This window comes from Rhinolophus hipposideros (assembly GCF_964194185.1).
Source record: "Rhinolophus hipposideros genome assembly, chromosome: 4".
NCBI lineage: Eukaryota > Metazoa > Chordata > Mammalia > Chiroptera > Rhinolophidae > Rhinolophus > Rhinolophus hipposideros.
In genome coordinates this window covers 61,553,334-61,577,236 of record NC_138050.1, presented here as the reverse complement: position 1 = coordinate 61,577,236, position 23,903 = coordinate 61,553,334, and the positions used below count along the sequence as shown (strand labels likewise).

Here is a 23,903-nt window from a genome sequence, read left to right as displayed (position 1 = left end):
GTGACAAGGTGGCAAGATGATGAGTGGTAAGTGGCATTTACTGCCAGGTAAGGCTGAGAGAGTCTGATCCGACATAGATTAGGCTCTGTGGGATGTCTTCCATTTAACTGTCAAAAAATAACTCATAGACAAATAATTTAAAGCAGTAGTTTTCAAAATGTGGTCTCAGACCAGTAGCAGCAGCAGCACCTGGGAATTTTAAAACACAAACTCTCAGGTCCCACCCGGACCTATGAAGCAGCAATTCCAGGGGAGGGCCCAGCGCTGTACATTGTAACAAGTGCTTCCAATGCATTGTCAAGTTTGAGACCCATGGATTATTGAAGATTTGCTCCAGTTATTCTCATACTGTACTGTGTATGAGAATCAACTGAAGATCTTGTCGAAAAATGCAGATTGTAGTTTGGGTACTCTGGAGTAGGATCGAGATTCCACAGGATTTACTTGTGTATTGCACACATGAGGGCACCGTCACTGTGAACAGAGCTGCCCAGCAAAGGCGGGGTGTGGAGAGGGGGCTACTATCAAAGGCAAAAGGCATACATCTAGTTTCCCAAGGAAACTGATCATTAGTCAGTTTAGAAGAGTCCTGGTCTTGTCAATGTAGGATTGGTGGTTTACACAGGAACCCTTCGCAAGTCAACTGCTCTGGTGGGTTTAGGAACTGAGATGATTCGAGGAGGCTGTCAGATTGTATCCAGATGTTACAGGTGAGTCACTCCCTGATAAAGGTTCTGCCTGCCATCAGCTTTTTTCTTCATTGTGGTCTGTTGCTCTGCCATCTGTAATCTCTGACATCCTCCAGACTCAGGATCCTACAGCAAGCAAATCTCTATGCCAGGGTTCAAAGCTCAGCAAACATTTGCTTTACCAACTCAAAGAATTTAAGCTAGCATAATGTCTTTATCTGGAAATACCCAGTTTGGCCATTTTTGTTATCTAAATCCAAGCAGGTAATTGCCAAGCTCTGTTTTCCAGACTTTGGTGTATTAATAATTTATAGTTGACTAAATGCACTGCTACTTAGTATTATGCAAAAGATGCTTATGGTCTTATGTCCTTGTTACCTCTTCCCTATGCCTTCAGCACTGCAAATATCACACAACAGATGGGAACATATCTTCTGCCTCTCTTGAAATTACAGTTACAAGTGAACAGAACAAGGAGACTATAGAAGGAGCTTGAGGTCTAACTAAATAACATGATAAAATCTGCTGAAATATTTTCAAATTATTCTAGTAAATCATTTTTAAAAATCACCTTTGGCCCTAACTAGTCTGCAGCCTAAATCCAACCTACCACATTTTTTTGGTAAGGCTCATGAGCTAAGAATGAGATTTACATTTTTAAATGCTTGAAAAATAATCAAATGAAAATACGACACATGCAAATTATATGAGCTTCAAATTTCAATGTCCATAAAGTTTTACTGAAAACACAGTTGCGATCATTCATTTATGTGTTGTCTATAGTTGCCACCGAGACCATGAGACCCATAAAGCCTAAAATATTTACCATCTGCCCTTTGAAAGAAAGGGTTTGTCTACCCTGCCCTATACTCTTTTGCTCCAACCTCTATTGAGATCCCTACCTCCCCATTCCATAATAGTTGATTTTTATGACCATCAACTTACTGGACTGAATTTCATGAGGGCAGACCTGCATTCTTTGTATGAGTTCCCAGCACTTCCTACTATAGTACATGGAATAGGTATTCAATAATATTTACTTAATTGAAGTTTACTTTTTGATCATTTAGTCTATGTAAATCAATACTAACTTAAAGGCTTTACAGTTAAACATAGGATTCATTAACTAGGCTAATTTAGAAAACGTTATGCAAAAAGTACTATATATATAGCAAATAATTGGATTCCCTGCTTCCATTTCTAAACCTAGCTCTAAAAAATTGTTGTTTAATTTGAAAGCAGCAGGGTTACTTTTTCTCTTTTCATTCTGTCAAGTTATTTTACTTAATACAACAGGTCTCACTGCTAAACAATTTCCATGGCAAAGAAATTAATAAGCAGATAAAACCAACCTCATGAAACTAAATTCATTCACATTAAACTCAATCTGGTATTTCTGGAATTAATGTTTTAAAGATAATGTGCACTGTTGTCAGATTATTTTAAAATAAGGCATTGACCTTTACTCCACAAAAGATGCAATATCTTTTCTAAAAAGTCTATGGAATTTTCCAAGCAATTGGAGTTGAGATGATCTATGCTATTCTTGCACTTATTCTATAATTTTAGGAATAATAAAGACTGGACTGAAGCACTATGTGAGATTATTTTATTAGTTTTGGGGAATAAATCCTGTTCATGAATAGGAGCATAATTGTAAGAACTCCCAGAAAAAGTAATCTGACAACCAAATATGCTATGTACCATGAAGAAAGGTAATTACATTGTAAAGAGGCCACAAACCCATCTCTAACCCTGTAACATTGCTGCTAGTCTTCTTAAAACTGGGGTCAAGTTATTTGATCCTGCTCTCCAAACAGTAACTTTATAAAGAAAATAATGCTTACCTGGTGCCTAGAAATGTAGACATTAAAAATGAAATGTAGCTTGGTTCCCATGAACTGTCAATGTAGGAAATGAATACATATTAAGGGTTCTTATGTGCCTGGCACAGTACCTTTTTCTCATTTTATCCTTTAAAGAGTAGTATGAAGCAGATATTAGCACTCAGATGAAATATGAAATATTCATATTGAGCTCCACGGGGCTCAATAACCACTCAAAGGCACACTGCCGTTAAACGAGAGTGCCAAGATTTGAATCCGTATCCAGCTGAACTTAAAACCTGTGCTCTTTAACATGAGGGCTGAAGCAGGGAAACTGGATAGGATACAGTGAAATGTAGGTGATCTGGACTCATAGTTTTATATTTGAACCTCTTTGTGAAAAGTGCTATTTCCAATGAATAATCCTCTACGTGTTCTATCCATTAAGAGCTTTTATATACATGATCATATTTGATCCTCACTCCTGCATTGTAAAGGCCAGGTAGAGAATATCCTCTACTTTACAGATGAGATGAAGAGATTATATGACTTGACCAAGGTCATATGATTAGCATGTGGCCTGTCTTGGCCCAATCAGAGACCTCTAGCACAAAGCTGTCGTTGGACAAAGTCAGATTTATTGGCTTGTTGCAATGGGGAAGACAGCATATCAGAGAAACCCTCAGATGCCTCACCAAACAAAGATAAAGTTCAGAGATTTGGGGAAGCGAAGGAGGTTAGGTGGAATTTAAAGGAAATAAGTGTTTCAAAGGCTTGAGGCAACAGAGGGCTGTGTGCAAAGGTCCCACATCAGGGCTGGACTGCAGAATGGACTCAAAGTCCTGTGTCCTTGGAGACTAAAAGTTCTGATGTGGACAGGTGTATCCAGAAACCCTTTAACTGAAGCTCTCTACTGGGGCTAGCAACCAAGGTTGTGTGTCTGTGACTTGGCCCCACCAGGTGGAGCAGGATGTTTCATTCTTTCTGATGATTTCAAACAGCAGTGTTTCTGATAGTCAATGCTTTCCAGAACAGGTTTCTCAGTGAGAGAAAGGAGCAGTCACCACCACCACCACCACCACCACCACCACCACCACCACCACCACCCACCCCCTACCCCAGAAGGGCATTATTTGACACTTTACAACTTCAGTTGTAATGGGAGAAATGTGGTTTCCTGTTCACTTTGCAGCTGTCCTAATCTGTGCTAGCTCAGCCTGATGAATGGCAGAGCACAATAGTCTTTTCTCATTTTATCCTTCGAACAATAATGTGAAGCCGTCTGAGCTACATTTTTCTTTACCAAGCCATATCAGAACTAGAAACCTTCAAATTATTTTATTTCCACAAGAGTGCTGGAATTTCAAACATTCTTACATTTCACAACAGATTTTTTAACAAGGATTTCTATAAGCATCCCAATGCAACTCATTTTTATAAATTTTACAGTGTACTTCTGTACAGTATAAAATTTTACAGTGTACCGTGTACAGTATAAGATTTAGTTTTAAAAAATGGTAAGCATCTAAGGATGTTTAAAGACCATTGGTTTAGTCCAACCCTCTCATTTCAGAGGTGAAATTAACAACAAAGCAACCACCACCACCATTAGTTTTATTAGAAGCAACTGAGGCATACAGTAATTGAGTCATTCCAGGTTGAACGGTAACTAATGGCAGGATTATGTTTGTATTTAATTGAATTATTGAGGATTAAAAAATGATTTATGCCTGTGAAGTTAGCTTTAGGATAGATCTCACACTCCTGATCTCTGTTGTTTCTACCTTATCACCTTGTTTGCTGATGTCTGCACATACCTAGACCAGTAATGTAAATGCTATCATCCATATACTTTATCAGAAAGTTCTAGAAATGAGCCTCAAGATAAATCTCAAGTCTATCATAATTAATGCCATCAAAATATAACTGCTGAAGCAAAATTGTTAAGTAATGGATAAATGTGCAATTTAAATCTACAGGGGAAACATTTTCTCAAACACTTATTACAAGCAGGAAGCAGGAAGCTTTTTTTTTGGTCCTTGAAAAATGCTACATATTTAAAACTAAAATAATCAGAAATGCAGGATGTTCAAGCCAGTTTTCATAAACAGTGTAGCAGTTTTAAAGTACTTGTTGAACTAATCAGACTCAGAACATAAGTGATGAAATTTCTAATCTCAGGTGGTTTCTGGGTCATTTAATTACAGGATAAAAATTTCAGGAAAAGGGAGGGTTAGCCTACCTTCAATTATTTATTGAATATTATCATATACCAAACACTGGTCTAGGGCTTTATATACCTTTTCTCATTTAAACCTCCCAATAATTCTGTGGAAAAGGTAGTATTACCCCTGATTTTATGGATGAGGAAGCTGGGGTGCAGGATGAATAAGTTACTTGCTATAATGGTATCCTAGGGCTGCCACAAATTACCACAAACTGGGTGGCTTTAAACAACATGAACATTTTTCTGGAGGCCAGAAGTCCGACATGAAGGTGAGAGCAGGGCCATGCTCCCACTGAAAGTTCGATGGGAGGATCCTTCCCTGTCTGATTCGGCTTCTGGTGGCTCCTGGTGTCCTATGGCTGTGGTAGCATTACTCCAATCTTTGCCTCCATCTTCCCATGGCCTCCTTTTCTCTGTGTTTTCTCCTCTTTTTACAACATGCCAGTCATTGGATTTAGGGCCCATCCTAAATCTGGAATGATTTCCTCTCTCGATCCTTAACTGATTGTATCTGGAAAGACCCTATTTCCAAATGACAGTCACATTCCGAAGTTCCAGGTAGATATAAATTTTGGGGGGACATTTAAATTTCAACCCACCACACTTGCCTAAGGTGACATAACTGGTAAATGGAAGAATGGGATTCAAATCCAGGTGGAATACAGATTTTCCTTTCACATTCATTTGGGTGCTTTGTGCACCCAAATGCCAACTATTTCCAGACAGCCACCAAAGAGAGTGACACAGCATATAGAATTTAGTGAAGATTTAAAGGCATGCATTGCACAGCAGTTCAGCCAATAATCTCAAAAATGCTGCCTCTCTAGTTCTTTTCATTCAGCATTGTTCTGGGGTCCCCAGTCTCCCCAGCATCTTTCTCTTCTGTTGGGCAAAGCAATTTAGCAAGTGCCTTTGGATACCCGAGTCTCCCTTAGGACGTCTCTTTCATACCAGCACATCTTATCATAACTTTATTATAAACACATCCATGGCTCTCTTGACTAAAGATTTTTCTATGATGTCATATGTATTCCTTCATTTAGAAAAAAAGTATTTCAAATAATGCAGAGATTTGTAAAGCAGAAGGTGAAAAGTTTCTTTCCTCCCCATCTCTTATTACTCAAAAAAAGCCAATGTTAAGATAAACCAATTTCTACATATTTAAAGAAAAGATTGGAATATGAAAAAAACAAGCGAAGAGGCTTAATATATGAGAGCATTTTCTTGGCTCTGTCTCCACCATTCTCTTTCCTTGTCTGTTTCATTCCAACCAAACTGTCCTACATGAGGCCCTTACTCCTTCTACTTGGAACTAGAGATCAGCTGCTGATCTGTGTTTTCTAAGAAACATTATCCTAAAAGAGGCCATAACGAAAATTAGTATCTTCTTGGTAGAATTTAGAAGTAGGAGAGACCATTTAAGACAAGACTGTCTGGGATTTTAAAATGAGGCTGTAATATTCAATAATCATAATTAATATTTATTAATGAATATTTCAAGTAATATTAAATGTCTTTCTTTACTGAAAATCAGGGTTCCTCAACTCTTGGAATCTTTTATGTACGTCAACGTGGTAATTGTATCCCAGTTTCCCCATGTCTATATACAATATGGCTGACTCTTCAATGGAGTTTATGTCTCAGTAGAACTCTTCATTTCTCCTGGATGCTTGGAAAAACTTTTACAATAAATGAGGCCCAAAGGAGAAGGCAGAGGCAACTGAATCAATATCTGTTTCTATGAAGTAGCCAGAAAATTCTACTTTATTCTGTTTCATTGCATCCAGGAGAAAAAGAAAACAGATTCACCAAATGATGGAGAATTTTGAACACAGAAGGAAAGAAATGTTCTCACAACCTGTGATTCTTGGACAGCTGCAAATGTGAAAGTTGTGTATGAGTGACCAAAGGGCCTGGTGACTTCCTGAGAAGTCCTCTGGAGAGGAGACTGGTAACAATGCTTAGTCCTAGATGTCTACACCAGCATGCCCAACCTGGGTACACAATAAGCCTGAGGTAACCTAAACTGTAAGCTTCCCAACGGCAGGAATCCCATCTGTTTTCATTTTCTATCGTATCCACAGCGGGTAACACACTGCTAGTACACAATCAGTGCTCAAGAAAATATTTTGATAAAAGTAATAACATAAGAGTAGCGTGAGGGATCCTTGTGATGGAACTGTTCTGTATCTTGACTGTGGGGACCACACGGATCTACACACGTGATAAACACTGCACAGAGCTGAACACTCAAATGAGTACATGTAAGACTGGTGATTCTGAACAAAGATGGTGGATGTGTCAATGTCAATTTCCTGGTTGTGATAACATATTAAAGTTATGCAAGATGTTACTATTGAAGGAAACTGGGTGCAGGGTAGATGAGATCTGTCTATGATTTCTTACAACTGCATGTGAAGCTACAATTATCTCCAAATAAAAAGTAATATGAGAGGAGAAACCACCTCAGATTTGGGACATCAATCCAAAGTGCAGTTGGATGGGAATCAAGATGGACTTTGGCTTTGAAAAGCTCTATGTACTCTGTCTATCTATCTGTCTAAAAGAGAGAGACCACCAAGGGAGGGGATACACTAATCAAAAAGACAGACACTTGTGTGGAAATTTAGGCGTGGAAGCTCATCTGAGGAGGATACAAAGAGACATGGAGTTCTGTGATATTACTGCAGCAGTTAGAACTGTCTACTTGGTGAGGTAGGGGTAAAGAATGACAGGTCTCAAAATACAAAACATATTCAGACATAAATGTAAGACTGCATCTAAACAGGGAAGAAATTGTAGCAGTAACACACGTTTAACAACAAATCAACCCCAAATACCTTCTTGGTTTCATGAGGCTCACTGTCATGGAGATGAAAGATGAGGATTAGAAATCTCAGATTTCCCCAACTGGCAATGTCCCCACCCCATGTTTGTTTTGACACCTCCGTACCAGGCCCCCTACTATGATTAACAATAAAAAACATTAAAATGAAAAAACATACCAAATAAAGAGGAACTAGGAGACAGCCTTCTAACTTCAATCTTGTTAGGAAGGAACCAAGGAATAAAGAGAGTGGTCGCCTTAAAATGGAAAAAGAAGGGGGGAAAAAAGAGAGCCAGCATGGTGCACTTCCAAAATCTGCAAGATAAAAGACTTTCTGAAATATCAATCAAACTAATGACTGTTTTCTCTGGAAAGAAGACAACTACAATGGAAATCCTGGGAGATGGAGTGGTGAAAGCTAAAGGGATTCATTTGGTAGGCAGGGGTCCCAGATTTGCACGTCTTGACTTGACACTAAAGTTTTAGTATCAGAGGGAAAAAGAAAAAATGAATCCTATAGGGGCTTTAACAGGAAATATTTTTTCTTTACTTTCAAGTACTATTTTAAAGGAAGAAATTTACTTAAAAAAATCAGCAAGTGCATAGTGCATCTATCATTTACCAACCTAAGAACTGTAAGAACATAAATAAGAATAAGGCAGCTCCTGCCCCTAACAGATCTATAAATTGTTACTGTTATTTTGGGACCAGTTAAGAAATGTTTGAAACACAGCACTTTTCTGATGTATGTCAATCACCAGCACTTTCTTTTCTGATGTACCTGAACCATTATAAGTTACAATTACCGATTTACATATCTAGGTAGATCTGCCACCAAAAATCTTGAGTGTAGAGAATCAAATTCATTTCAATATGGGATCTGTTAATCCCATTCTCTGAACTTGGATAACTCTAGTGCAATTTAATTAAATGGTCCCTAAAGCCATGTTGAAGCCAGAAACTAGAAAGGATGAATTGGTCTCCTTGATTTCATTTTACGGGAAAGGAGGACACAAAATTTTAACTTGAAAATCATCTATTAAGAAGGCAGTATGACAGTTTTGTACCGGTTTGTGTAATAATTTTACTGCATAAGAAATTACAGAGATTGTATAAATCAGCAGTATATGTAGAAGCATGAAACAAAACAAACATGATTATTCTGATCAAATACAATAGGAAAAATAATCCAATTCTTAAAAATACCACAAACTCCCCAAATGTGGCTTCTTTTGAGAGAAAATTACCTCTTGCATTTTCTGGATATAATAATGACTGTGATTCCATTAAGTCAAATGGAAAACTGCTTTATAGTTAAAAACATAAAGAAGCAACTTACATAGATGTGTAGCCCTCTTCATGTTGGATATAACAAAATAAAGACATCAGGCTGCCTGCTTTTGCCTAAAACATGACTTGAATTTTCTATTAATTGTGACAGTTCACATAGAATACTACATGATTTTCTATGTTATGAAACTGCGCAAGTTGGAAAATCTCACAAAATATTGCAGGAGTGAACTTCTTCCTATGGGGGGAAAGTATATAAATATACTAGATGTTAACATTTCCATCCTTCATTCAATTATTTGCACCATTCAAAACATAAAAATACAAATAAATATATTTCCTTACAAATGAAGTTCATAGTATATTGTTTAAAAAAAAGATTAAAAAACGAAAAACCTTAATTTACCCTTTGTTGTCATTAAATAAGAAGTCTAATATACAGACACATTTGATATTTATATACATTGTAGGAGTCAGTTGGTCATTTCTTGTTCACAGTTGATGTTTAATAGTGCTAGTCTTTGCACAGCGCAGCTCACATCCCATATGCAGCTTTAATTCTACTGTAAGTTGCTCAAAATAGTTTTTTTTTCTCTTTTTCTTTTTAATTAAAAAAGACTTCATTCTTGGAATTTTAGAATTTACATTTGTGTGGTCTGAAAAAAATACAATTTCAATGCAAAAACCACATCAAGCATTCAAGAGTATATTGCTGGTGCTATAATCTTTTTGCATGTCTTTGTTTTCACAGGAAAAAAAAACAGAATAAAATAAACATGTAAGACTTTTAAATGTTTAAACGTAACCACATAATATTAATGATATGCCTCATGCACGCGCACGCACGCACACATACACACAAACAAAAAATAAAGGAAAAAAGATCAGACGTCTTTCTTTTGCATTTGTTCTAGCTTTCTTCTTAGGAGCCCATAATTCTCCTTGGTTCCCAACGCAGTGGGGTCAAGCTGCAGAGAGATTTCATAGTGTTTTTTGGCCAAGTCTAGATGTCCCCAACGATGATAAAGCACAGCTGAAATAGCAAGAGATGAATTTCATTGGAAAAGCTTCTGAATAACTTGCGGTATTCCCAACCACTTGTACAAAGAAATATTAAAGAACCTCTGCAAACAGTTTTCAAAAATCATTGTTTAAAATAATATTGTTTGTACCACAAACTTTATTTATTGTAATCACACTCCCTCGTGATTGTCTGCTTAACCACCCCCAGGTACTCCTGGGGTTCTTCTATCACTAGGCATGATCCATTTCCCTACAGCAACATTATTACATAAAGAAAGAAAAGGACTAAAAGTTTCTCAATGCTGCCATGAAATTTCCAGGAAGCCAGGCTGAAAGAGCTGGGCTCCCACACTGCTTAGGACCCTGACTATGTAGAGTAGGCCCACCTGTTTACTTTAAATAAAGATTCTCTTATACATTGTGGCAAAATAATAGCTTGTTTATTGCCAGCTGGAAATAAGGGCTCTAACATCAAGATCTGACCATACGTAAAATGATAGTTAAAATAAATCTAATTATTAGAACGGTAAGCCTCCGATGACCATGATTTTGTAAGTAAAAACTAACTTTCTACATTGGCAGAAGATCACCCATCAGTGCTTCATGATTTTTGTGATGAGAAGCTACGGCGTCTGTAGGGAACAGATTTGGTGAAAAAATAGTCACAGGATTAAGCATTCTAAACATGAACAGGCTGTTCTCTAAAGATCTTAATTATTGAGATGTAAAAATGGAAGACAAGAATTCTAGGGAATAAATCAACATAAATGCATTTTTAGCCAAGGCATAAGAGAACGTAAGAAAGCAGAGACCAGGCTAGAATGGAATGTCCCCAACGGAAAAAGGGAAAAGTATGCAGGTTGGACAGCAAACTTCCAAAGGACACCTCAGTTTAATATTCTAGGATACTGCACACAAAGAAAGAAAATCTGAATTTTATCATCAGAAGTTGATGGGGGGGTTGGGGGGTTGTATTGGTCATAAAATTAAGATCTGTAAATATGACTATTATTTAGCTACCTTTTTTAGTGTAATAATTTCTTTTAAAAACTCACATTTTGAAATCAGATTATAAAGGACAATAAAGGCTAGGTTTGAAAAAACTACCAACATTGATTTTACAGAAATACACCCATTTCATTAAAATTACGTAGAATTTCAATATGGTTCAAAACGAAAAATTTCCTTACCCAAATTGCCATGGTAACTTGCAGTATTTGGATGAGCTTTAATTGCTTTGAGGAATAAAGTTTCAGATTCCTAAAAAATGAAACACAGAAAAAAGTTATTATAAATGATACAAAATCGATGCAGTTTTATTGCCTATGGTTGCCAAATTCTTAATGTGCTTGTTTTGTGTCACTGCATCCTTCTTCCAGAAACACTCAGAAGGTCCAGCAGGACCACACCTGTTGAGAAGAGGTTCCAAAGGGTGAGCAGGGGTGTATGTGTGACAGGGTAAAATACAGTGTGTGAGGGCCAGTGGAAAGCGATGGTGGCTGCAGAGAGGGTCAATATGCTAATAAGCTCTGCCACCTGTCTCTCTGCAGTGGCAGGAAAACTACAACTTCAAGCAAGTAACTCAGTTCAGGGTGCAGTGGAGAATGAACAAAGGTCAAAAGACCGAAAAGGGCTGCTGAAGACACCCGTGGAAGTGTCATTTTCAGTTGGCATCAATGACTCATTTCCAGGACTCTCAAGGTAGAAGATGGGGCCTACTTAATGTACCCCAAGAACCCACAACCCCCGTGGCACCCTAGAAGCACCCCATTCCACTGGAAAAACATAAGCAGAGACGGCTACCTGTCATCTATGCCTTGCAGCACTGCATATGATCATGACCAAATGCCCCCGATGTGGGTGAGCTGATTTTTGCATTTCCTTCACATAGTACTCACTTCCAATGGGGTCACTAAGAAGCACAGCAAGGTGTCTTCTTACCTGACATTACTGGCCATGGCTGGCTGGCTGGTCCCTTTCTCCCATAATGCAGAGAAATAAAGAAGCCTAATGTTCTTGCTGACACCCGTTGGGCCAGCTAGTCATGCCACCTACATTCGTGGCCCCAATCAGGATCAAACGCTAGCCTTACACAACCAGAGCTGCTGGTTTGGGGACAGGGCTCCTTCTACCGGCACCTTCGGTGAGTTTTTCCAGGGGGCTTTCCTACTCCAGGATCGTGCATTATATAACATATGAGAAGACCAGTTTACTGGCCCCATGATGGCCTGTGGCACTCATGAGAAATCGGCTGGGAATTTGGGCAAACATCTCTGAAATCACCACATTTCACACAACAGCTGGCAGAGGAAGATTTATACTTGAGAAATGAGTGAATCAAGATATCAGAATAACATCAGGATGTCAGCAAACGTCACTCAGAAATAATTTCAGTTAGCGATTTACATTCCAAGTGTCAGTACCTGAAACTCCTTCAAGGGAGCCTAAGGTTTTCCTACCATCTCGGGTATGCAGAAAAAAACCCCACAAAAATGGACTATATAGATTTGTAGTGGCTTCTAAGTAGCAGGGCTGTTTCTGATGATTTTCAAATGTTTCCATTTAAAACCTAAAATTTGAGAAATAGGAAAGCCAGGGAATTTAACTCTACTTTAAAATGTTCCTCTACATGCAAATGTGTCAACTAAAGGAAATTGATTTAAAGATAAAAAGAAAATCAGGCATTCTCTAGAGGATGCTAGATTCATTTCTTGATGCCTTTAACTAATTTCTCAAATTCCTGAGTGCGGGCATCATTCAGGAGAACGTGCAGTTGCAGTCAGGTTTGGGGGATGCCGTGGTGTTCAGGGCGGTGTGCACAGGGAGGGGCCTGGGGCTCATACCCCATTAGGGGGGCTGCTGCTCTTGGCCAGGCAGAGCCTGGACCCTGGGGGGGCGGGGCGGTGATGAGGAGGCTGGGTGGGAAGGAGTCAGAAGAACAGGAGGACCAGCAAAGTAATGGAGGAGGAAAATAATTTGTCAAAATTTCCAAGCCTGGAAAATAGAAAAATGTTGACAAAAGAAGAGGTGTCAGAGGAAAAGCCGCTTTGGGGCGGGCAGTGAGTGCTCCCTCTCAGGTAACAATGGGGTAGCCCTGAGAAGAGGCGGGGCAGCCCTGAGAAGAGGCGTCAGTAACTCTTGGAACTGCTTCTGTGCCCTGGGAGGCAGCCCTGGGAAACAGGGCAGGGTCGGAGGCCTCTTTAGAATACAAATGTCTGCAAGTATTCGAAGCCAATGAAATGCTCATCTATTAAATCAGGAGTTTTAATGACCCCGTTCCGGAAAGCAATGGACTGTTTACAAACTGATCTTCTGCGGAGGTGTGAGGATGCTTAAATACCCAGGTAACCAGCTGATTTATGCCAAGGAACAAATACACAAACTTACATTTTGAATCGGGGATATTTTTCTCATCAGCGGAAAGGGAAAATAATGTATTATTTTCTGAAGTGTATTAAGACAAAATATTAGGTTGGTGCAAAAGTAATTGCGGTTTAAAAGGTTAAAAACAATTGCAAAAACCACAATTACTTTTGTACTAACCTAATATATTTGACAAAGGTTTAGGGCAACACATGCGACAGAGAAAGGCGACAGAGAAAGGCCTCGCAAGGGAACGAGTGAGGGTCTTTATGTCCACGCAGAGAGGGTAGGGCAGTCGGAGGTCATTTCAGCCACACTGGCCAGCAGGGTGGCCCCATCACCACACCAGCATCCTGAAACCAAGGACCGAGTTTCACAAGGGACACCTTGCCACATGCCCCAACTAGGGAAGGTAACCTAGGTGGTCCAATATGAAGTTGAATCCATGCATCACACAGGAAGAGAGTAGTTCCCTCTTCAATTTGCCTTCCTTTCTTCTGGTTCATTCCAGAAAAAAGTCTCCATTTGGTGCTGATGGGGGGATTACAACCTCAATGCCTGCTGATCTCCCTTTGAAGCTAAGAGAAGGCAACCGTCAGACTCAGAACTTTGGCCAGCAATAGTAGCTACCTGAGAGTTACTAAAATTATTTTATTTTCAGTTACCTTATATTTATAGTAATGGTATGTTTCCACTTTAATATATTTTCCTGTGTTAAAAATCTAAAGGAAGATATTAAGTAAATAATAGGACAAGTAGTCGGTAGATGTGGCCAAAAAAAATTCATGAAGATGTGGTATAAATGTCTGGAGTTGGGAAAACTGCTCTATAAATATAGTCTGCTTTGAAACTCCAGGGCCTGTGGAATAGGCAATATAGAAAGAGGAATTAGGATGAGAAGCAACATTTTAAGTACTAACAACATTACTTTTTATTTTTGCTCTACCACATTAACCATAAATTGGAAATTAAACAGTAATAAGTAACATAAACTCTAATAGGTCTTAACGATCCTTAGAGTTTCATTTAATGATCACTAAACTAAAAGTAATATTATGTATATATAGTTATGTTTGTTATATACACACATATATAGTTAACCATTTAATGGTTATAAATTACGTTCCTGTGCATTTTTTCTTAGCACCATCTCCATTTTACAGATGAATAAACTGAGAAGTACTTAAGTGATTGCTGTTAGGTAGAAAGGGCTGTTTAAATAACATGGGTATAATGAGAGCACTAACTTTTGCAAAGCAAAGTCTCAAAATAGATTCTGGAAGCTCGAACATTTCAGAACCAAATGTGAGATGCATTCAGCCATTTCACAGGTACTGAGGGGACACTTAACAAGAGCCATGAGTATGATGACAGAAATGGAGATATAAAAATAGGACTTGACTATGATCTCAAGAAGTCTCCAGGTTCACTAAAGAAAGTCACCAAAAGTTGATGATAATCTGAACAGCAAATGCTTAGGTGGAAAGACACCTGTCCTGACGAGGACGACGACAGAGCTGGAGGGTCTGCTCACTCTATCCCTACAAGCCATGCTGCCTCCTCTCCAGAGCACCCCCACCCAGGGCTCTGCAAGGACAGGTCATAAGCAGCTGACCAACAGCAACAGGTATCATTTCTGCATTAAGAGAGAAAAACCCAAAATAGTGGTTTAAAATTCCAAGTCTTGAATTTTTAAAATATATGAAGAGGGCTTGGTGGCTGGTGCCATGGCTTGGGGTGTAACGCCACTTCCCTCCTTTGGGCAGCTCCTAAAGAGCTCAGAGTAAGTTCCTTAGTTCAGATTTCATCTTCTTTCCTTATCTTAGGCTCAGTGCCCTGGCCTAGACAATCTGGATGCAAAATGTGTACAGAAATGGGAAACCCATTTGTCTCTTCTGCTTTATAGAATATTCTCTACTTTATCTGGAAAAAAGAGAAGAATGTGAACTAGAAGCCAAATGAATCCCAGGTTCTGTCATATTAACAGAAATTCCAGTGTATAGGCTGTGGGATGGTAGAAAAATCAATATAATGATTATATAAGCTGAATCTTGAAGACTCGCTGTAGCTGGCCCCTGGACCAATCCATCCCAGGATGACACAGATAGCTGGAAAGGTCATTAGGAGGGAAACCCACATATCTTCCCTCTTCTCCATGAGTAGATTCATAAAAAATAAAACTTAACCCCTCACAAATTCATCTCTGGAGCAAAATCTAGAAATACTAAAATGTGAAATGTATACAGCAGCTATGAAATAACCTGACATGCAAAAATGAGAGAAACGCATGAAATATTAATATCTGACTATTGTTATATGAAATTATACTGATATCTAATGAGCAGAACAGGAAAAGTAAATAACATAGGACAAATAAGAATTCATCACTACCTTTTAGGCCTCGTGATCAAAATGAGATATGGCTCCTGATTCTGAAAGAAAATATTTCTCTCATGAAAGGACTAGGGCACTGCTTCTAAAAGTGTATTCCGGAACATCTGTGTTAGATACTCAGGATGCTGGTTAAACACATATACCCCCTGACCTTAGGCAACCGACTAGGCCAGTATCTCTTGTGGGGAGCACCCTGGGCATCTGTATTCTACCACACTCCCTTGGCGAGTCTGATGTACCATATTAAGCTTGAGATCACCAGTATTGGGAACACTGAGTCCCCTTCAATATACAGGGAGTCATGCATCTCTGACTCATAGTCTACTCTTGGCTAACCCTTAGGGCCCAGTGAGATAGAGCCCAGATGAAATATTTTCTGCTTTTCATTGGTCAAAAACTTCTGGCACCTTGCAGATGACCAACAATAACTTAACTCTGGATGAGGGAAAGTTGGGAAACAGCAAGAACCAGTCCTGTATTCTCCACGGGCTGTTATAATTTTTGTGCAGAAGACAGTACCTACAGATAAACCCAGAACTCCAGCCCAATTGCAAGAAGCTGAATCAAACAGCTTTGTGCCAGAGTGGGAATGGGGCATCTGCTAGGATGCACTTCTTTTTGGGCTTCTCCTCTCATCTCCATGTTTGAGCAATGGTAGCGAATCCTGATGAGAAAGAACATGGAGGTGGACTCTGCAAATCCATCTTTTGGGCAACTTCTCCAGGAAGCAAACTGACCAAGCCACAATGGTGTACTGCTACCACTATTTTGGCCTAATTCCAAATTTAACTGGGTAGAAGTAACATTTATGGCTTCTGTCAGGTGCTGGCATTGATTGCAAGAAATCACAGCCTGCAGTTTACACACCTTATATTTCTGGGACTTTCCCAGCACGTTTGCCAAGGAGAACATCAGAGAGTGATCATTAGGTATTAATTCCAGTGCCTCTCTTCCAACTGCTTCAGCTTGGGCTAAATTACCTGTGAGTGGAAAATGGAAAAATAGAAAACAAGTTACTAATGTTTTGGTCTCTCCTTCTAAATAACAGGGCTTATGTGCATTATTCACAATGATCATGAATAAGGTACTTAAGAAAATCAACATAAAACGTATCACACACACACACACACACACACACACACACACACACACACACACACACACACAAAGTGATCCTATCAGTTGCAAAGCCACTGCAACCCAGCACAATTCTGACATAATGTACAAACAGCTTTTGCTTACATTTTGTAAGAGCCTATACAACCTAGTTTTAATTTTCCCCCAGATACCAATTATACCCAAATTAGAGAAAACAAGTCTTCAGATTAAGAATATAACAGTAACACTCTAATAACTGAGTATTGGTCATATTGAAGTGCACATCCTATACTTTCCTTTCCTTAGAAACTAGTGCATATCTCTTCTCCACATGGCTTAAATGGTTTACCAGCTTTAGATTCTACCAAATTAAAACTATCATTTCTTATGGGATGCTTGGATTTTTAAAATTGGAGAAGCAGAGCAACTCCTAGTTGGTGGAGTCTGTTATGAGCTAAGAAACCAGATCATCAAGTCTATTAGCATTATAGCTATAATAAGAGTCTCGTGTAGGTTTGAAGGCATTGTCTTTGAGTACAGTCCACGAACTGTAGTGCATGGACCTGGCACCATCCATTTCATAAGCCCAGCAGCCATGCTTGCTCAATTCTGGGTACTTCCAGTGTCCTGGATGAGGGCATTGCTAGATAACGGGCTTCAAAAGAAATGAGATATTAGCACACATCTCCACCATTACTTAACACCAATTGTAAGGTATCATTTTCCCAAAAATTCATATTCCAATAGGCCAAAGGAAATTCCATTTTCTAGAACATTGTTGTAGTACAAAATATTGAATCCTATAATATAATTTTTTTAAAAAAAACCTCTACCACACAGTAGGAAAAAATTCACAAGAATCTATATTTCCTAATTATTCAATGGTACTGTACCATGGAACAATTTCCTTTGACTTATTTAATTCCCCTTTCTGTACCTGTATTATCAAGGAGTATGATCATGTTGTTCCAAGCCAAACTGTGCTCCGGTTTCAGCACAGTAGCATTTCTCCAGGCATTTAACGCGTCCACGTGACGATTTAGATCAGCATACTGAAAATAAAGCATGGACCCCCCAAAAATCAATATTCTACATATTTTTTTTTGCTTATTCTCTCTAAGACATAATGAAAACCAAACCCAAAATCAAACAAAACTTAACCTGCATATATTCAGCTTCCAATTTTTCATATTAATTTATTTAATCCTTAAAATAATCTGAATATAGTAGATAACTATCCCCATTTTACAGATGAAGCAACTGAGGCACAGAGAAATTAACGTGTCCAAAGTTATACATCTAGAAATAGTAGAGTAGGGATTAGAACCAGATAGTCTAGCTCCCGAGCCTACAATCTCTTAACTACACCCCATAATTTAGTGATTCCAGGTGTCAAATCATATTTCAGACTAAGTTAAAAACCTAATCATTAGTCTTTTTCTAGAAAGACTTCACCTAGTTCATCTTTGGTAAGATGTTATTTGAGGGTAAATAAAGTATTTAATGTGATTACAAGCTAAATGTGTCAAATTCACCTTGTGAAGGACTGTCTAGTACCCTCTTCCCGCCTGTATCTAAGCTTCATAAAAATCTATGAGTAGATCAAATATATGGTGATGGAAGAACTGACTCTGGGTGGTGAACACACAATGGGATTTATAGATGATGTAATACAGAATTGTACACCTGAAATCTATGTAATTTTACTAACAATTGTCACCCCAATAAATTAAAAAAATAATAATCTATGAGTAGATAAAACACTGTAAACACTTTGGAAAAGTCTTATATGCTGATGTAAAACCCTGGGCATTTGGAGCCTGTTTGCCTCCTTTAGGAAGGAGAGAGTTATTTGTTGCTTTCTTTTTTTTATACTGAATGTTGTTTAACATTGATAACAGAGTACAAAATGGCTGACACTCAATTTGCATAGTTAAAAATGCACAGAAGTAGAAAGTGATGGATTTTTTAGCAGGTGACCCTCTTGCCCTCTTTAACTCAGTTCAAATGTACATCTCATCTCAATGAACTTGGTTCCTTTAACTCTGCAAAAAGTATAAATGATAACAATTTATCAAAGTTTAAGGCTATTTCCTTATTATTGTCAAGTCTGTCTTTTCATTAGAAAACAGAAACATTTTGACTTGCCCTGTGACCCACACAGCAAACAGGTGGCATATTATGTGCGAAGGGTTTAGTGAATTATGGAAACATTTACCAATATCCATTTCACTAAAGATGTCAGAATTTCCCATGTGACTCAGGAACTCAAGTTACTATATTTTACTCTTTAAATAAGGAAATGATATGAAAAGCTCAAAACCTTAAAATAATTTAGGCCACTATTTATGCTAACATTTAATTGTCTCTCTATATTTGATGTTCCCAAAGATTTCTCGTTCATTTCTCTCCAGCAAGTGACATACCTTTGAGTACACAAAAATTGGTGATTTTTTTTTTCTAACAAACCCAGGAAAACCAACATAACTTCATTGATGCAACAACAAAAATGTTTCACATATTTTGCTCTTTATTACTATTATTATCATATTTACTGGAGAATAACAACAGACTGAAATTTACTTTTATTTTGCATCACCCTTTACCCTTCTTACAGCTTCTATACAAAGGGAACAAGCACTTCAAGGGAAACGGAGAAAAATGATGGTTTAGCAAGAACTACCCATCCAGAAAGTGGACAGGTAATATGCATGTTTTTTACACATTAGTCCCATGCCTGCCTTTCTGTACTCTGCAAACTGCACTTCCCAGGGTCCTCTGCCACTTGGCTCTTTGTTAAGTTTCTGCCAATACGAGTTAGCAGGTGGTGGGAAGAAGGGAGTAGTTCCTCCCCATTCTCTCCACTCACCGTCTCCTTTCTATTCCTTGGCAATGCCTCTCCTCAACAGTGCCAAGACAGGAAGCAGTGGTCCTTCCTTCAAAATCTTAGCTCTTGAAGTGGTGGTAGGTCCTGAGATGGTGGCCCCTTAAATTCTGGTGGCACCGCTTTCTCCTGTTTGTTTCCCCAACCCTGTAGGGTTTGCTTTTACGCTCTGAGTTAATATCACCTTTTCATTTTTTGTTCTTCCAGCCTTCCAACAACTGTCTAACTAATTCCCGGCACTGAAGCTTCTCTATTTAAACTACTTAGCATGGTTTTTGTTTCACTGAATGCATCCTGACTGATACAATTAGTCCTTGCATGACGAATTGTCTTCAGTCACTATTACTGTGGTTCTCTAACATTAGTAACGTGTCCCAGATAATCCAGCTTTTGACAGTTCCTATTTCACAAAGAGTGGCATTATATTTCTTTCTTATCTGTTTCCAAAAATCAAAACACATTTCTGTCTCCTGTTACTGAACAGTACTATGGAGGTTTTTTAAAAAGAAACTTTTAAGTTATTAAGTTCCTCTTATTCGCCAAGATACAAATATGTTGGTTGAGCTGTTCAAGATTGAGCTCCTAATGCTTTTAAGCTATCAAGCAGGCCAAAGCTGGATAATTAAATAACAATAGAAGGCAAAACCTTTAAATAAGCAAGAACAGTTGGCAGAAGGAAACACAGGAAGATCGTTTCACTGTAGCTTAATTAATAAACAATATACACAGAGAACAGTACAAGGTCTCCATCTATTTAATACTGTACATGGTCTCCTATGTGAAAGTGGGAATGAATTCCAAGGACTGGAACACACGATAAAATCCTATATTTTGAATTCCATCTTCTTTTCTTGGGATATAACTCTTTCAGAGGCTCATTTAGCATAAATTCTTTATTTCCCAAATCCCAAGGAATTGCAGTGACAGGCAGCTACTAGGAGAGGGAATAAGACTGTTCTGTATAGAGCTTTAAAGCATAACCCAGAAGGCTGTAGGCAGATACACTCATATTGCAAACAATGATCTAAAAGAAGAGCTACCTCCAAAGAAGAAGAAATGGAATGATGGAAGAACTCACATGGGTATCAAGTATGCTATGTCACACAAGTACTAGTAGAACAGACACAGTAAATAGAGACAGTAACCCCTATAGTAACCATCAGTGCAAGGACTCAGATAACACCCAGTTTGCTCCCATCCCCCACCTAGTCCCTAATCTCACTTCATTAACTTTGCAAGGGTCCACCCTGCCTTGTATGTGATGGAATTTTTTGGTCTTTACATCATTACATCATTTACTGTCTTTCCACCCCCTTCTCCAGAGAGAACAATGTAGGGGATCAAAATATGTTACCACAAATATATCACTTTGGCATAAGAATTATTGCACTGAAAGCATTTGAGATTCAACAGATACAGAAAGAAGTTTTGCTAGAGCTTCCCTTATGTGACTACAAGCAGAAATTTCTGGCAAATGAGGACTGCCATCAATTCCCATTTCTGGGGAAGTTTTACACCACGAGCAAGACATTCCTGCACAAACTTCACTTCATCCAGTTTCCCCTATGTATTCCTGCCACCTTTGGGAGCCTAAAACCTGTTTGTCTTGTCGCTTCTCTACAGATGTATTGTTCTTTGTTAAGATGCTATATAATTCCAAGTTCTAACCATCCTTTTGAGTTATTCATCACTGAGTTTCTCCCACATGCTTGCTGCATATGTTAATACACTGTTTTGTTACTCTGTCTGTGGTCAGTCTAATTTGCACGGCCCCAGTCAGAGAACCTAACAGGGTGGAGGAAAAAGTTGTCTTTCCTTCCCTACAAATTTATCACTAGAATAGTTTTAGGACTCCTCAAATCTTCAGGTTTCATAGAGAAAGTTGTTTCAACCTCAAAGTATGTCACTAGATCATAAAGCACAGAATTTTAAAATGTAAAACATACAGGAAATGCCTACAAGGTCAGGTGGCTCCGGAGAATGCTTCATGGGACAACAGGAATTACCTTGCTATCAGTCTTCCTTGTTCAAACACCTTGCTGTTCCATGGATTCAATCACATTCCTGCCACCTTACCTCTGTTTTCAGGGAGAAGTAATTCCTCTCTTCCACAGTAGTGTTAAGTATGTAGAGATGGTATCTTCCTATGATATATCATAACTGAAACATTCTATTTTTTGAATAATAAAAACACACCAGCCACTTCACTTTAAAATGTGTAACACAAGCCCATTTCAAGCACAGAATTGGAGAGGTGAAACTTCACCATCATTAGCCACCTGTTCCTACCACCTTGTTTCATCCATTCATAAAATTCTACCTCCTCAACTCACGAAATCATGGCTATCCAGTTCAGAAACAAAGCAGCGAAGACCAAGTGCATTCCCATCACGGTAAAACTGAAGACTGGTTTTTCTATAAACACCAAGCAGTTCACGTTTTCTAGGTTGCTCCCCGCGTATTGTCTGTTCTGCTCTGACCTGGTCACTCTGCTCAATGTTAGGCAGATCTGCTTCCCACATGCAGGGTCAACAACAGGGTATTGGATTTACCAAAACCAACTGCGTTGGGTTTTTTTCTGTAAATACAGATCCCCTATGGAGCTTTTGACTCCTTAAATCTGAGACAGAGTGGGATGACTTGGACGTACGATTGGTTTTGGGAACCACTGGTTTTGATAACACAAGATGATGAGACTTTGGGCCTTTAAAATGAGGATAAACTGGCATCTCTTTAAAACAACTTCAATGCAATTGTACCTGTGAGGTCAGGCTGTGTAAAATCTGTAATATTATATATAAGTTTCTTTTAAAAATCACATCACTATACAAGTATTCTGGTTTCGCTCAAATGAGCAAAAAGTTTTTCCCTTAACAATTTTACTTAATATAAAAACAAAATATATTAGGAACATGTGTACTTGGTTTCTTGAAATCGAAATTAAAGGGTGGAGTGAAGGGAAACTATAATCATTCTTTTTTTAAAAGTGTTTTGCTGTTTGTGGGCAAGTCTTTTTTCCTCCCATGTTTATTGAAATGTAATTGGCATATAACATATGTAAGCATCAGGTATACAACATGATGATTTGATACATATAGGTTGCAAAAGGATGGCCACAGTAAGGTTAGTTACCACCTCCAACCTCTCACTAGTGTGTGGTTATTTTCTTTATTAAGAAAATCAAGAGTTATAATGACTAAGCTGTACATACTCTATTTCACCATCATTTATCAATATGTTTTCAGATTTTTAAGGTTACTGAACTTAATGTATAGCTACGGCTACAATATTTATTTGAAACAATAAATTATTTAAAAAAGAAAATCAGAGAAATCATATCTTGATATTCTGCCAATAACTAAAAGAAGAAAGTCACTACGGAACATATTATTTCCTATTTCCATCGAATAATCTCAAAGCCTTTTCAAATAAATCCCATGCCCCCCTCAGCGTTCTTTTGTAGGGGGAACAGTTATCCGCAGGAAGACCCTGGGATGCAGGGAGCTGTCCCTGAAGAAGGAGAAGACAGAAGCTCAGCAATCACATTACGGGTTTGTTTTTTTAATCTCAGTTTTTATTCGTGTTTTAAAAACAGAGAAACTGATGTTTATCAGGAAGTTACCCCTTGGAGTACTGTTTTACAGGGCACAGGGGACTTTAAAAATTGTAATTTATTCCTTGGTTTGACCTCTTGCCTTTGTGATCTCTTACACTTGGCTAATTCAAGTTGGATGGCTCTCTAGAGCTTCAAAAGTTAAATAATAAGGAAACCAAATAGCTATCTTCAAATGAGATAAACCTATGTGAAAGACCTTTATAAGATGGAGAGTGCTAGAAGGGGTGTTACTATCGTCATTTTACTACAAATAAAAAGAAAATGGACCTTTCTTCTGCAGCCACAGACCGCCATACACTTACCAAACGCCCGAGGTTGTAGTAACAATCTGGGTATTTCCTTCTGTGTTTGATTGCTGTTCGGTAACTTTGCTCAGCAGCTTCGAACCGTTTCAGGCTGTTCTGCACTATGCCTAAATTCATCCATGCAGCAGCAAAGTCGGGCCTGGGAGAGCATTTTAAAAAGGTAAACAAGGAAAAGAAAGGCTCAGACCCCAGAATGCAGGCACTCATTTCTTTGCCACTAGCATAATTATAAAAACAATGCTTACTGTATTTGTACAGCCAAAGACAGCAGCTCCTCCGCTTCCTGTAGTTCATTCCTCTCTTTTAAAATATTTCCAAGATTATTCATGGCATGAACGTACTTGGGATTTAATCTGGAAGT

General features: G+C 38.4%; 1 protein-coding gene across 4 annotated transcripts in view; it reads right to left on the bottom strand.

The window, feature by feature from the left end:
• Positions 1-8,591: 8,591 nt before the first annotated feature.
• Positions 8,592-23,903, bottom strand: part of TMTC4 (transmembrane O-mannosyltransferase targeting cadherins 4) — a 57,723-nt gene continuing 42,411 nt past the window's right edge. For all 4 annotated transcript variants that reach the window (XM_081047103.1, XM_081047105.1, XM_081047104.1 and 1 more), the window contains exons 13-18: positions 23,788-23,895; positions 23,540-23,681; positions 17,675-17,789; positions 16,507-16,619; positions 11,073-11,142; positions 8,592-9,892 (exon numbers count right to left, since the gene is read on the bottom strand). In XM_081047103.1, coding sequence (XP_080903229.1) covers positions 9,744-9,892; positions 11,073-11,142; positions 16,507-16,619; positions 17,675-17,789; positions 23,540-23,681; positions 23,788-23,895 — 697 coding nt within the window. In that variant the 3' untranslated portion in view covers positions 8,592-9,743. The remainder of the gene's footprint in view (positions 9,893-11,072; positions 11,143-16,506; positions 16,620-17,674; positions 17,790-23,539; positions 23,682-23,787; positions 23,896-23,903) is intronic.